This window comes from Esox lucius, chromosome 14 (genome assembly GCF_011004845.1).
Source record: "Esox lucius isolate fEsoLuc1 chromosome 14, fEsoLuc1.pri, whole genome shotgun sequence".
NCBI lineage: Eukaryota > Metazoa > Chordata > Actinopteri > Esociformes > Esocidae > Esox > Esox lucius.
In genome coordinates, this window is record NC_047582.1 from 10,288,694 (window position 1) to 10,303,164 (window position 14,471).

At 44.1% G+C, this 14,471-nt stretch overlaps 1 protein-coding gene across 1 annotated transcript; it reads right to left on the reverse strand.

Moving 5' to 3' along the window:
- Nucleotides 1-389: 389 nt before the first annotated feature.
- dusp4 (dual specificity phosphatase 4) lies at nucleotides 390-6,119 on the reverse strand. Its single transcript, XM_010877293.4, has 4 exons — nucleotides 5,617-6,119; nucleotides 4,740-4,873; nucleotides 3,956-4,175; nucleotides 390-2,751 (listed from the first exon to the last, which is right to left on the reverse strand). The coding sequence occupies exons 1-4, from the start codon at nucleotides 6,002-6,004 to the stop codon at nucleotides 2,369-2,371; spliced, it is 1,125 nt and encodes a 374-aa protein (XP_010875595.1). The 5' UTR covers nucleotides 6,005-6,119; the 3' UTR covers nucleotides 390-2,368.
- Nucleotides 6,120-14,471: the final 8,352 nt, after the last annotated feature.

Consider the following 14,471-nt stretch of genomic DNA (forward strand, 5'->3'; position numbering starts at 1 on the left):
TATTTCCTGTGAACTGTGTGAGGACTGAGTTCAGCATTACGTCAGTGGTTACATGCAGGAGATCACCACTAGAGGGTGCTGTAGCACTACACATGGAGGTGGCAGCTCCTTGAACTGTATTTGAGAACAAATGCTATAGATGTGTATGCAGACAGCAGTTCAACCATCATGCTCAGATTGCCACATAGTCTTAGTAGGGCTCTAATTATTTCTCATTACCTTTGATTGCTTATCACCTTTGTGATTAGCACTACCAAAAGCTATTAAACTCTGCTGTGTTTCTGTATATACTTACAACATGTTGGTATTTATGTATTTAAACTCCCCCAGTATGTAGATTCTCCCAGACACCATGGGTCATGTTTTACACAAATACGACAGATTTTTTTTAAAGAACATTGTTGTATTTAACAATTACATTTTAGAAATAAATAAAGCATGTACAATTGAACAAAACAGGGAAACATTTAAAAATGTCAACTTGATGAATGATATTGCCAGCATTTCACTTGACACAGGTAGAAAGTATTGCATTGTTCAATGATTGTGGACCAGAGAACATCTGTCATCTTCAATTACAAACCCAAAAACATTAAAACAACAGTGGGTGTATGAAAAGTCATTAGTTACCACCTGGTTTTGTAATAATGTGCAAATCAATTCAAAATTATAAAACAGTATTGCATCACTTAAAAGTGCTCTATTAAAGGTGCCAACATTCTTCAAAAAGAACATTTAAATCCTGTTTTCCCAGAAGCCATTCCTCCTGGTTCTAATAGTTGCTTGGACCGCAATTTGACTCAAATGCTCAGAAAACTCTCTTGAACATCAAATGTAAACTGGTACCATTTCACAGGTGTCAGTCCAGTGGTAGCACTAACTAGCAGTTTTCTACGTTCTCATATTTCATTTTTCTTCCCAGTGATGTCTGTTGTACCAGTGTGTCAGTTTCCTAGTGGTGTTTGTGCGAAGTTGGGGAAATCATCCCTATTGGTTATTGTGCATTCAGAGAAGTTAAGAAAGTAGACCGGACAGATTAGACATTGGTGGTGTAACAGTGAGAAGACAAGTAACCAGCTCAGTCAGTTTCTAAAAGGCTCCCTCTTCCAACATTAGACCAATCAACATCCATGGTCTGGACCGAAAGAGTACCTAAGTGACAGACAGACAGAATGTCTCGATGCAGTAATGAGAGACAACAACATTCTCATCAATTAAAAAAATGATTGGTAAGGCCAACAACCTTTCTAAGAGATCTGGTCCATATCAATGAGCGAATACGTACATATGATGCTGAAACCATGATGAGAAATACACAACACCATTTACTGCTTTGGTGGTAACTAGGAAGAGAAATGCATTATTGCTCTACTTGTGAGAGGAACGGATAGGATTATGTTGTCTGTATTGCAGTGTTGACTAGAAATGCTTTGTTGTTGTCAGTTAAAGATTTGCCAGTTTTATCTCCCTCGGTCTCATTGAAAAGAAAAGGCGCTGGGGAACTTGGAGCACATCCCAAAGCACTGGGAAAAACCTCCTTTTCTGAAGGCACTGACCCCCCCCCCCAAAAAAAACGGAAGAATTAAATAACTAGACCTGCTTTCATCTTAAAAGCGTGTTAGTCCATCCAACCAAGCCTGTTACATGGGACACCAGGGGTTGCCCTGGTTATGTTGAAGGGGCTCCGGAGTTCATTTGGCACCATCTCAGAAAGCTAGTCTCTCCATCTCAGCGGCCTCTCCTCTTCCGCAGGGGGGACACTTTTATTCAGTCGTTCATCAGCATTCCTCCTCCAGGAGACGACGGGGGTGCGTGGGAGGGAGGATGGGGATGTCAGGGACAGGAAGCCGGTCAGGACGCTAGCAGAGCACCTGTCACAACTGAAGAGCCTCCTGCTCTCCATCAGGAAGCCACTAAATGACTGAGCACTCTTTCTCTCCGTGTCCCCCTCCCCTCTTGGCTCTTTCATTTTCTCTGCATCACTGCTCATGGCCATTCACCCTTCTCAGCAGGACTGGAGAGGCTTTCCAAAACTCCACAGGAAATGAAAGAGATCGACGGCAACTTAGAAGTTTGCCGCAATGTCCTTCCTATGTGTACCTTCACTCTAAAGCACAGGAACCGCAATCTTCTTGGGCTGTTTTTATATTATTATTTTCTTGTTGAAAAAGCTTATTTATTGGTCACCAAAGTGTGTGTGTGTGTGTGCGTGGTTGTGTGTGTGTGCGTGTGCGTGCACATGCGCCATATTCTATATAATTTTTTTGAGTCAGACAGCTGGACAGGCACTCTCAGTTTGTCAATGTCCATGTACCTTTCAGCTTATGGTTCAAAGTCAATGTCTGTGAGTCTCTGTGGGGGCGGGCCATCAGGAGCTGGGCGAGGTTGTGATTGGGCTCTGCAAGTAGGCCAGGCCGTTAGGTTGGCCGTGTGTTACCACGGTGACGGGGAAGCTGAATATGAAGGGTGAGGTGGGGGTGGAGGAAGACTTGGGGCCTAGGCTGGCTGCCGATGGGCTGGCGGCCTCCGCGGCGCACGACGTGGCCAGCACCTGGGACTCAAACTGCAGCAGCTGACCCATGAAGCTGAAATTGGGCGAGATTATGCTGCGCCGCTGCTTGACAAACTCGAAGGCTTCTTCAAGGCGAACGCGCTTCTTCTTCATTAGGTAGGCCAGGCAGATGGTGGCAGAGCGAGAGATGCCAGCCTGGCAGTGCACCAGCACACGCCCGTTAGAGTCTTTGACCGAGTCTGAAGAGGGAAAAACAAAGACACGGGGTCATGGCCCATAAGATAGACATCTCTTATTATCAAGTCTGTGCAGTGATTTGTTATTTCTCATGGTTCTCTCATTAAAAAAAGACCACAACTGCACAATATACCAGTATTTGTCACCTCTGTGTCGTATAGGCAATGTATTACTCTGTAGCCCAATGAAAATAGGAACAGCAACACTCTGCCACCCAGAGAGCAAACATGCAAATGTGTATCCTTCACCCAAGACACCTTGGCCTATAGCAGCCATGTCTACAAATAAGCATATCGCACTGAGAAATAGCAAGAACAGGGGTGTGGCCCTTGTTGCAGGGAGGCCATTTTGAGTAGAAGCCAAATAGCAAAATGTAAGTCCTAATATATCTGTGTACAGTTCATTTCAAATGAATGAAAACACATCGAATATACCATCCCACACGATGGTGTTCTATTGCGTGTGCCATCCCATTTTGTGCGTGTGCAGTCATGTTGTATCGCGTGTGCACAGACACTAAGGTATCTAACTAATACTGCGTCGCACCCAGCGGATGACTCAGACGCTCTCATCCCTAAGCAGTTCTCTCTGACTCATTCAAGGCACACACACACATACACACACACACACACACACACACGCCTACTGGGATCTCCAGACACCGGTGCAGAGTCTCCATGTGGAGTGTGACGCACCAAGCAGTGTTTCTATTCCACTAAGAAGGAACCTCTAGGAGTTAGGCCCTGCTATTCTCTCCCTCGCCACGGGAATCCCACCATGACTACAGATCAGCAGCCCTCCATATAAACACAGCACGGGTGGCATTAACGACGTCCGTATGTATAACCAATTTTGTTATTTTCCCTTCAGTTAGGTGTTAAGCAGTCTGGGAATTACAGGTTTCTCACAAACACATTATGCCAAAATACAGCCAGCTATAACACATGCAGCAGGCTCTTTCCTGCAAGCTGACGACCATCAATCCCATAACTAAATTAACATTCTACCACGCTATGAACAGTCCAGTCCACCTGGGACCATCATCGATATTGCAATTCTTCTCTGCTCAAAATGGCATCCCATTGCATGTAGTGTATACATATATATTATATTCATGCATAGTACAGTGCACTATTTTGGACCATTTGTGATGGATCACGTGCATTATTATCATTATTATCTCACGTGCAAGTTATCTTAACTTACCAATAAACTCAATGGCTTCTGTGAACCAGGAGCTGATGTCCTCTTTGTGGTTGTCCTCCACAGGAATACACTTGTACTGGTAGATCCCCTCAAAGTGGTTGGGACAATTAGACGATACGTTTAGTAAGGCAGAGATGCCCATACCGTCCAGCATGTCCTTTTTGGAGGCATGGAAGGCACTGCCAAGGTACAGGAAAGGAAGAATCTCCACCGGACCCGCCTGGAAAATAGAGGAGACAAAGTGGGCATTAACACCGAGTCAAAATAAATGAGGCAAATGTATATTCGCAATGTCGCTTACAAATATCTTAAGGGAAATAATAAAGAACGGAGACAGCGAGTAGTAACAATTTATAATTGTAAAAAATTTCAACAATTTACAGTACACGCTTTTTATGTGAATGGTTTTGATTCAAAGGTCGCGATCTTTGCAAAAACAAGAGCCGAAATTGGGTCATCTCAAAATAGGCCAATAACCAATGGCGATCATTTTAACTCCATCAGGTAATTTATCACTAGCCAGTTCATTGATTTGGACATAGTTATGTAATTGTTGCTGTTGGCCCCAGCATCAAACGGCAGGAAATGATCGATAAGTCCTACGTAAAACAGAAAGATCAGGCAGGCAATATTCGTCAGACAGGCCTACCCACCACCCCCTCTAACAGGGATAAAAAAATAAGCCGAACTGGTTCCCTTATCGAGCTGTGAAACAAGTAGATAACCGAAATGTATGAGTCTGCCTAGCATGTCACATGTGCCACCAGTATTTTCCCTGTTTTACCTGGTCATGATGGGACGTCTGTGGTGTTCCGCAGGAAGAACAGGAGTCCAAACTTGACTGGGTGGAGAACGAGGATAACGTTTTGGTCTTCAAACAGAACTCCGGATATTCAGTGAAAAATGTGTCGTAGCCCCCTGTGAAGAGATAACATTAGACCTTAGATATTTAAACCACAGGCCACACTCCACAAACTTACTGCGCATAGCTTACCTGTATGTAGCCTAACAATACGTGGTTTACATGTCTTTATAATAATCACATTAAGTAGTGTCTCTCAATGTAACATAATAAAACATAAATGTCTTATTATACAATAACGTGGGTATTGCTGGTGGATAAGGCCTACGTTAAATATATGTATCTGTAAATCTGTATTTGTATATTTAAAATAACATTTTACATCTTCCCATGTTTGGAGAAATACTATTGTTATTTATCTGGCAACAATTTAAACGTTTTAATTCGTCTAGGTGATTTTGATCCCGCTTGGAGAATAAAATCGCCATAATGCGTATTTGCAATAATAACCATTCTAATTTAACCTTTGCTGACGTGAATACATGATGGTGAACCAATTGTTGGGGATCACAAGACACTCACTGCAGCACATCCTCGTGCACCCAGATGTGTCTCTCTCCGCATTACATCATTTTAAGAGCCTGGTGCCCATTTGTGGGTTGAATTGTGCATTAATACAAAATAGCACAACATGTACCATTTTAACCTGACTGTGAAATTATGTGATTAATGATGATTATGACAAAAAGTGATAATAAGAAATGTGCTATTGAAATGTTTTTATTTATGCTTGCAAGTAAAGCAATTTGGCATGTTTTAAATGTGATAACCTATTAAGTGCATAGTTGTGATTATTTACCTTTTAGTAGATATATTTCAGTTCCAAATGTGTCCCTGTACAATGCATTGACCACCAGAGTGATTGTGCTATTGTCTTTAACCGTGTCTACGTCCGGCGTCCTCTCGTCGTAGAGGATCACAGCGGAGTACAGTCCTGATTTCAGCCGGGCTTTGACCTCTTCATCACCGGATAGAATCTGGTCTAAACTCACCGAGCCCTTCGCACGCCTTCTCACAATGGTATTACAGCGGATATTCACTGCGCTCCGAATGTGTCCAGCGCTAAACGCAAGGAAAGATCTGCAGTCCAGCACCAGGCATTTCGCACTGTCGTCCTTCAATAACCTTTTTAAAACGTTGCAATCCATTTCGCAAAGCTCATCCATGATGACCATATTTTCCCCCATTATGAAGATAATTCTGTTTTTCGTGTTGAAGAACAAGAAGAGAGTGCTGGATGTGCGTTAATCCTGAGCAGCTCCGGCGAAATGTTGTGCTGTTATTCTCCTGAGAGCATTACTATCATGAGCAGTCACCTCTTTCCGTTTTATGAATGGGGCCTCTGCCGCCAGCCCCATAAAAGGGTGGTGGCGTCACGCTGGAGGTTACGTCATTCGCTAGTAGCCTACCATTCATAGCTATTCTCTCCTCTTCATTCATGAAAAGTCAACAATCAGTGCCGACAGAAGATGAAACCGCTGCCACACGTCGAACATTATGTTTACTCTATTCTCTAGGCCAGTGTTAATAGCAAAATCCAATTGCCCATTTATTTTCCCAAGACACACAGAATCCTCTGTAACAGTATACCCCACCATGCCTTGGTCATAACAATATCATACGTATTCGTATTCCTACATTGAGGGATACATAGTGTCTTGCACCTACATCATTGTTGATTTAGATACCTCTCAACTAGGTTACCGACCAAACGACCCCTCCCCCACTCTCACTCAGTTGACTGCCAGAGGGTCAGGATGCATATCTTGTTTGCTCTGGTTACGGGATCCTGTAGGATACAACCAATGATGTTCCCTCATATTATCCTGTGTCCTGGAGAAAAAAAACGTTTAGCAATTGATGGCACCACATAGTCCTGTACAGCATTACTGCCCTCTGAATGTTTGTAAGTTTAGGTTACATTATCCTGTGATGTTCTTATAGAACTTACATTAAAGTTAGATTATAGCGAGAAAAAAAAAATCTACTAGACTCTGTTGCAAACATGTTTTCACCAGCCTTGTTAAAAGCAGTTTATGCAGATTTCTTATGCTTCAAGCAATCAGTAGTTTCACTGTTCGGTTCCACATCAGCCTTAACAGCCATCTAGGACATTCACACCTCATCGGTAGGCTAGCACTGACTTCCACTGTGAATTATCAAGGTAATGGTAAATGTTTTGACAGAAGACAATAGTTAAGATAATAGTTTTTCACAGTTTGTTTTGAATTTAAGGGACAGACTATTGTCCCCAGCATAATCAGATTTTAGGTAATGAATACCCCTGCAAAATGTAGCCTTGTAAATATTTTTTTATAGACAATTCACGAGTCTACAAAATGGCTGCAAGCAAACAGTATCAGTTGCTTTTGTTCTCCTGTAGTATCATGATACAATAGCTAGCAGTATTGTCATCCAATTCAGACGGGGCGGACCTGATTATATTGATTGGTACATGAAATGGACCTTACTACTGTCCCACTTGAGCTTTGGAAATGCAACTAGTACTTTTGGTTGTCAGAAAAATATGTAAAGTTGTAAAAAGTATATATTTTCTTTAGGAATGTTGTGTAAAAATTAAAGGGTCAAGTAAGGACACATACAGTAACACTGCAACTGTCTGAAGCTGACTTGAGATCTGTCCTTTGTATGCAGTTTGCTTAGTATGTCTGTGTCATCTGAATCAAGTTATATTTTGTAGCAAAGGCGTTTGCAGAGGAAGTCACAGCTTTAGAAAAAGGAAGCATGATTGATTTCCTCCGGAAGATCAAGAGTAATGAAGACCCAACATTGTGTTAACATAGAGTGACTTCCTGATTGTTGTGGTGTCATTTTTAGTAAGGCTGATTAATGTTCAGGGTTCATTGGGTGATTTCCTGATTGTTTGTTCTGGTGTCATTGTCAGTAAAGCTTGATTCATTTTCAATGTTTCCGGAAAGGTCTATTCATAATGCCCCATTCTCACTCAACAATCTAGTGTCTGGTGATGACCACACCACCAAGCGTGTTGTCTATTCTGCTTAGTACATAAGTTGCACATCTATCTTATGCTTCCCTACAAATTTAACGGACTGGGGCAGAGACGAAAATAATTTTGCCTCAAGGCCATAGTATGCGAGATGTAGTTTTAGACTTCATTTTGAATGCCTTCAATGTTAGGACTAGTCCAGAATAATGCTTCTGATAAGAGAACACATCATGTCTCTGATCCTACAAACGTTAGGGCACACCTTGTTTACACAATAGCGTCAAAACCTACTAAATCTAATTGTAAATTTAATCTGTCTGTCCTTGGGTCTGTTTGTCTTTCTCTCTATCCCTTTGTCTGTCTTGTCTGTTTCTATTTCTCTCTCTCATTTGACTTTCAGATTGCCCAGGTATTTGCATGCTGATGTAATCTCCAGGGCTTCGGTTAGGAAAGGTGTGGATGAGATGACACCCAGGCGGATGTGTTAACGACACTGACAGACCGAGGGACGCCCTGTGCTGCAGGGCAGACTGAAAGACATATGCAACTTTGCTACTATTCAAAAACTGTAAATAGGCACACTTTCCAGGTTACAGTGGCACATCACAGCAGAGCCTTAACAGTGAATACCATTTCTTCCTGATACCTTTCAACAGAATTCAACTCATTCTGTCTGAGTCTCCTGAGGTAGGAGTGTGGCGTGAGGGGAAGCTTCAAGGCCAACTGGCAGTGTTGCAACGGGGTCTGAAGAATACCTAGGAGGCCTTGAACGTGTCAGGGCAGGGAGGAAGAGAGTCGGAGAGGTGACCTGTGTGTATGTATGTGTGTGGTAGCTTGTGCGTGTTTAGCGGTAGTATGCTTAGCATGCCGCTAGCCTGTGTGACACGGGCATGTGCCCAGCGGTCAGACGTGTCCTGTTGTCAGCAGTGCCCTCGGCGCCGCGCTGCCAGACGAGGCTTCGGGAACCTCAGAAGTCATGGCAACAAGGGGGAGCGCGGAGTGTGAGCAGGGTGCTGAGGAACTGTTGCGCGTCGATGTCATCGGGTGTGTGTGTGTGTGTGCGCAGGGCCCTTCCCCTCTCTGAATGTTTGACGTCATTAAAACCAACCCCGACCCCCGCCACTACATTCCCATCTCCCCCCGGGAAAGGCCCTCTCCGCAGGCCGCGCTCCCTCCCCGTCCACCCGGACGCACTGATCCAAGCGGCCGTGTGTTTTCCTCTTTTGCGTCACGCTCTCGTACCTGCCTCATCGGCACGGTAAACATCCAGGTCTTTACCGGTGGCCTGTGCAGGCGTGAGTCACTCGTTGAAGCCTTGGGAATACATCCCACGCCGTTGCTCTCTTCTGAGCTGCTCTCAGGGCAGCTGTGTCCACCTGCCTGACATTAGTCTGGCTCGGTTCGTCCCCTCTTCAGCCGTCTCTCATTTCAGTCTATTCTCTCCCTGTCTCGCTTTCTTTCAGGTACATGGAGTACACTCACATTCCCATTGCACGAATCTTGTACCCTGCACTCTAAACCTTTTCCCCGTAAACCCTCGTAATCCAGCATTTAAGCCTTAACTGAGAGTGGTGTGTTTTGGTGAATGTGGTGTTTTTCATATATGAGTGTACTGCTATGTTCATGTGGAAACAGAGACAGAGGGGAGCTGCGTCACTGTGACAGGTGTCATGTGTAATGTATGGTTTTGTAACTCAGCAGGCTTTTTGTATACGAGTGTAAAACCAAGCTGCCCGATTTCCCCTGGAGTCACTGGATTGGGTTTAGAATGCAGGGAGATAGGGATTTTTTCCACGTTTGGATTGAGAACCATTCTAAAAGGCCAGACGGTCAATTTGACTAATCTTTCTTCAGTGGAAATTCCCCAAGGTTTGGTTTGGGTCATAGATGGGTCACCCTTTCATCACAGCCCAATACACTAAGTGGCCAGTTTATTAGGTACACACATCTTGTCCCGGGTTGAACCCTTTTCACCTGAAGAACAACCTGAATCGATCGGACGTGGTCAATACAAGAGGTCAGACATCCAAAGGGATGATGGTCCATGCTAACATGATGGCATCACACAGTTGCTGCCGATTTTGCCAGCGTACTCTCATGCTACAAGTGCGAACAGCCAGTTCAGTCTCTCTTCCTGGACATGCGCTATTGGGTTGAGGGCCGGGGACTGCGCAAGCCCCACAAGAGATCTAAACCGGGATTGATCGAAACAAGCTATGTTCTTTCACTCCTCAGTTGATCAGTTGTTGATGGCACTCCCACTGGACATGCTTCTTAGTTTTTTTACTTGATAGGAGTGTAACCATGAGTCTAGTGAAACAGCTTGTTCGTAACAAGGGCAGACGAATTGGGAATTTAAATATGCTCTTCAGCACACCAGTGTTGTGCTTCGCTTCAACGATTTTGCCATTCTCCTTCGACCGCTCTCATCAACTAGCTGTTTTCACCCACAGGACTGCCAGTGACTGCATGCTTTGTTTGTTTAGCACATCACTCTCTGCAAACCCTAGGTGCTGTCAAGCTTAGAAAACCCAGTACAGTGTCAGTTTCAGAAATACTAGAACTGGTGTGCTTTGCTCTGACAATGCTAAAAATTGCTTTGGCCAGTCATTTTGCCCATTAAAGCATTCAATTAAACAGTAAGTGGATGATCTGACGCCCATCTGCCTGTTATATATAGCCACGGCCACATGACTCACTCAAGGTCTCTAGAAGCAATCAATTTTCCTTAATGGGGAGTATCTAACAAAATAGAGAGTAAGTGTATGTGGACACATGTGGATACATCTTATTCAATGCATCGGGCTATTGCTATGAAAAAAGTTGTTTCCAAAGAAACCCAATACAATGAATGTAATGGAGATAACAGCATTGTGGAACATTGTGCGTGCCAACTATTGATTCGGCTTTTGATTTCTAAGCTGAGAAAAATACAGCAGAACATTACATGCATCATCTGACCTTTAACGTCAATACTCCACGCAGTCACACTAGACAGAGCTGTTTTAGGGAAGTCTGCAAGTTAATCAATTACATAGTTGCTATGTCAACAACTCGACCCCTCTGTTGATTCACGCTAGTTTGTTAGGTCTGTTAAATATTTTTTGTGGGTTGGGCAGCAGGCCTCAGTTTGGCTAGAGAAAGTTCACCCTAGCCCCAGTTCGTGTTGGATAATTGAGGCTGTGACCTGTGAATTTGGAATCTACAGCAGCTTCATTGTGGATGTAATGTGACTCAATATCCTTGACATTATGTACTATGCAGTGTTTAAATCGCTGAGGTACGTTCGATGCAGAGTAACAAGCAGAAATAGAATCCGACACTCGCTTCTATTGAATGACATCTTACAGAGACCTTGGGATGAGTTTTGAGAACGGCAAAAGAAGGCAGACATTGTACTCCAACACACTCCAGACCCAACTCTGCTGGTGAATGGGACCAGTCCATACTCAGAGCACAGTTCATGTCTTTGGAATGGTGTCTAAGGGGGGACATTTTAAAAGGCTGCTCATTCTGCCCAACACAGAATATTTGTCCGGCCTTTAACTCTAGTCCAGGACTAATTAGCTTTCTACTCCAAAGCAGCATTGCCCCTGTATTGCCAGTTTAGTTCTGCCCACAGATGACAGGTAGTGGAGATGCCAGGCAGAGGTTTGAACAGACACAGGTCGGGTTAACGCTGAGTATTATTTTCCTTATTAGTCTGCTAGTCCTGAGGAACAGTCTGTCTCGTTCCCACGTCCTCTCCAGTTCATCCTAATGGCCTACTTGTTTCTGCTGGCTGATCCAACTGTTACAGACACCACTGCTCATTTGTGCTCAGGCTGTTTATTCACAGTGAGGGGTTTCCTAACATAATGACCCTTCTGAGAAATTCGGTGCGGAAACGTTGCTGTGTAAAATTGACAGATTGCAGAAAATGTAAACATGTGAACAGCGCTAATATTTGCATTCTTATGACGAACCACTAAAAAGCTACTGTATCTGAATCAACATGTAACATTCAGTTGTTGTTTTGTATTTAGGAGTGGCTGGCAGGATCAAAGGGAAGCTAATGGCTGCTGCAAGAAGTCAGAGAAATATGCCTCCCTATCTCTCTGTCTTTCTCCGTATGGTTCCTTCATCTATCTCCCCCTTCTCTCTCTCCCTCCCTCCCTCCCTCTTTCTGTAGGTGTGAGTGTTTGTGCTCTAACCCAAACTGCACCTCCACACCTCCGGAAACTCATTCCCTGTTTTGAATAGTCAAATCTGTCATAGCAGATGAGGCTTGATGGGTCCAGGTCAGGCCACTGACACAATGGAAGTGGATGATATTACCGGACGAAGCTCTCGGATGCTACGTAAATCTAATCATTCTTCTCCTGACCCTGTGGGAAATTGAACTGCCCACGGCATTGATGTCAGAACCTCATATGCTAACCAACGTGCTGATACAAGGGACGTTCGTATGATACGCTGACATTCGTTGTGCTGTACGTGCAGTGTCCATGTCTTTGAGTCAACTTCAGTCTTTTCGCAAAAAAAGCGCTGTGTTCTTCAGTCTTCAGCACGGTCCAAGCATTTTTTAAAGACAGCTGAAGCCTGTGTTGAGCCTGTGTTGAGCCTGTGCCTGGCCGGCATGTGTCCAGCTCGGCTGTGTTATGAGGTGGCGTGGGGGGTGGGGGTGAACAGGGATTATCCCCAGCAAGCCAATCAGGCCATCCAGAGCACGATGGGGGAGCAGCATTGCTCATGAGTGGCCGTGGCACGTGGCAGGCGAGCTGGGCGGACACTCAGGGATTAGGGAGAGGAGACATACAGTATCTCACAAAAGTGAGTACATCCCTCACATTTTTGTAAATATTTGATTATATCTTTTCATGTGACACTGAAGAAATGACACTTTGCTACAATGGAAAGTAGTGAGTGTACAGCTTCTATAACAATGTAAATTTGCTGTCCCCTCAACATAACTCAACACACGGCCATTAATGTCTAAACCGCTGGCAACAAAAGTGAGTACACCCCTAAGTGAAAATGTATAAATTGGGCCCAATTAGCCATTTTCCCTCCCTGGTGTCATGTGACTCGTTAGTGTTACAAAGTCTCAGGTGTGAATGGGAAGCAGATATGTTACATTTTGTGTCATTGCTGTCACGCTCCCTCATACTGGTCAATGGAAGTTCAACATGGTGCGTCATGGCAAAGAATTGTTGCTCTACATAAAGATGGCCTAGGCTATAAGAAGATTGCCAAGACCCTGAAGCTGAGCTGAAGCACGGTGGCCAAGACCATACAGCGGTTTAACAGGACAAGTTCCACTCAGAACAGGCCTTGCCATGGTCAACCAAAGAAGTTGATTGCACGTGCTCTTGTTTTTGGGAAATAGATGTATGAGTGCTGCCAGCATTGCTGCAGAGGTTGAAGGGGTGGGGGGTCAGCCTGTCAGTGCTCAGACCATGCACTTCATCAAACTGGTCTGCATGGCTGTCGTCCCAGAAGGACGCATCTTCTAAAGATGATGCACAAGAAAGCCCAGCAAACAGTTTGCTGAAGACAAGCAGACTAAGAACATGGATTACTGGAACCATGTCTTCTGGTCTGATGAGACCAAGATAAACTTATTTGGTTCAGATGGTGTCAAGCGTGTGTGGCGGCAACCCTGTGAGGAGTACAAAGACAAGTGTGTCTTGCCTATAGTCAAGCATGGTGGTGGGAGTGTCATGGTCTGGGGCTGCATGAGTGCTGCCGGCACTGGGGAGCTACAGTTCATTGAGGGAACCATGAATGACATACTGAAGCAGAGCATAATCCCCTCCCTTCAGAGACTGGGCCTCAGGGCAGTATTCCAACCTGATAACGACACCAAACACACCTCCAAGACGACCACTGCCTTGCTAAAGAAGTTAAGGGTAAAGGTGATGGACTGGCCAAGCATGTCTCCAGACCTAAACCCAATTGAGCATCTGTGGAGCATCCTCAAATGGAAGTTGGAGGAGTGCAAGGTCTCTAACATCCACCAGCTCTGTGAAGTCGTAATGTTTGTGGAAGAGGACTCCAGTGACAGCCTGTGAAGCTCTGGTGAACTCCATGCCCAAGAGGGTTAAGGCAGTGCTGGGAAATAATGGTGGCCACACAAAATATTGACACTTTTTCACTTTCACTATGTTGCCAGTGATTTAGACATTAATGGCTGTGTGTTGTGTTATTTTGAGGGGACAGCAAATTTACACTGTTATACAAGTTGTACACCTTTCTTCAGTGTTGTCACATGATTTAATCAACTGTGAGGGGTGTATTCACTTTTGTGAGATATTGTACTAATATGAAACAACATGTGAGAGTTGACCCCTCTGGGTCCAGGAAGTTGTGGAGAGGCCAAGTGCACGTGGACTCCCCGGCCCCACGTTGCTTCTGCTTGGGTTTCTCTGTAAATCAATTGGCCGAGCCTTGTTCAGAATAAGGCTGTGTCTGTCAGTTTCTTCACTGTTATCATACTCTAATTATGGTTGGATCAAGATGGTAAACCAGTTGTTCTCTTAACACTTTTTTCTCATGTTAACCTTCAAATAATTTTTATGCCTAAGCTATATTAATGTTACATATTAATATAGCTTTCATATTAATGAAAGAGTTCAAACAGAAAATGCCACGTTTTAGTTTAACCATTTATTAGAACATGCACAACAATAATTATACAGGTCTTG

Bases quoted from the DNA above. Each gene is read 5' to 3' on its own strand.
- dusp4 (XM_010877293.4), bottom strand. From the start codon at position 6,004: ATGGGGGAAAATATGGTCATCATGGATGAGCTTTGCGAAATGGATTGC. The intron at 4,874-5,616 runs GTAAATAATCAC...ATCTCTTCACAG, and splicing joins TGAAATATATCTACTAAAAG to GGGGCTACGACACATTTTTC. The intron at 4,176-4,739 runs GTAAAACAGGGA...TCTATTTTCCAG, and splicing joins AGACGTCCCATCATGACCAG to GCGGGTCCGGTGGAGATTCT.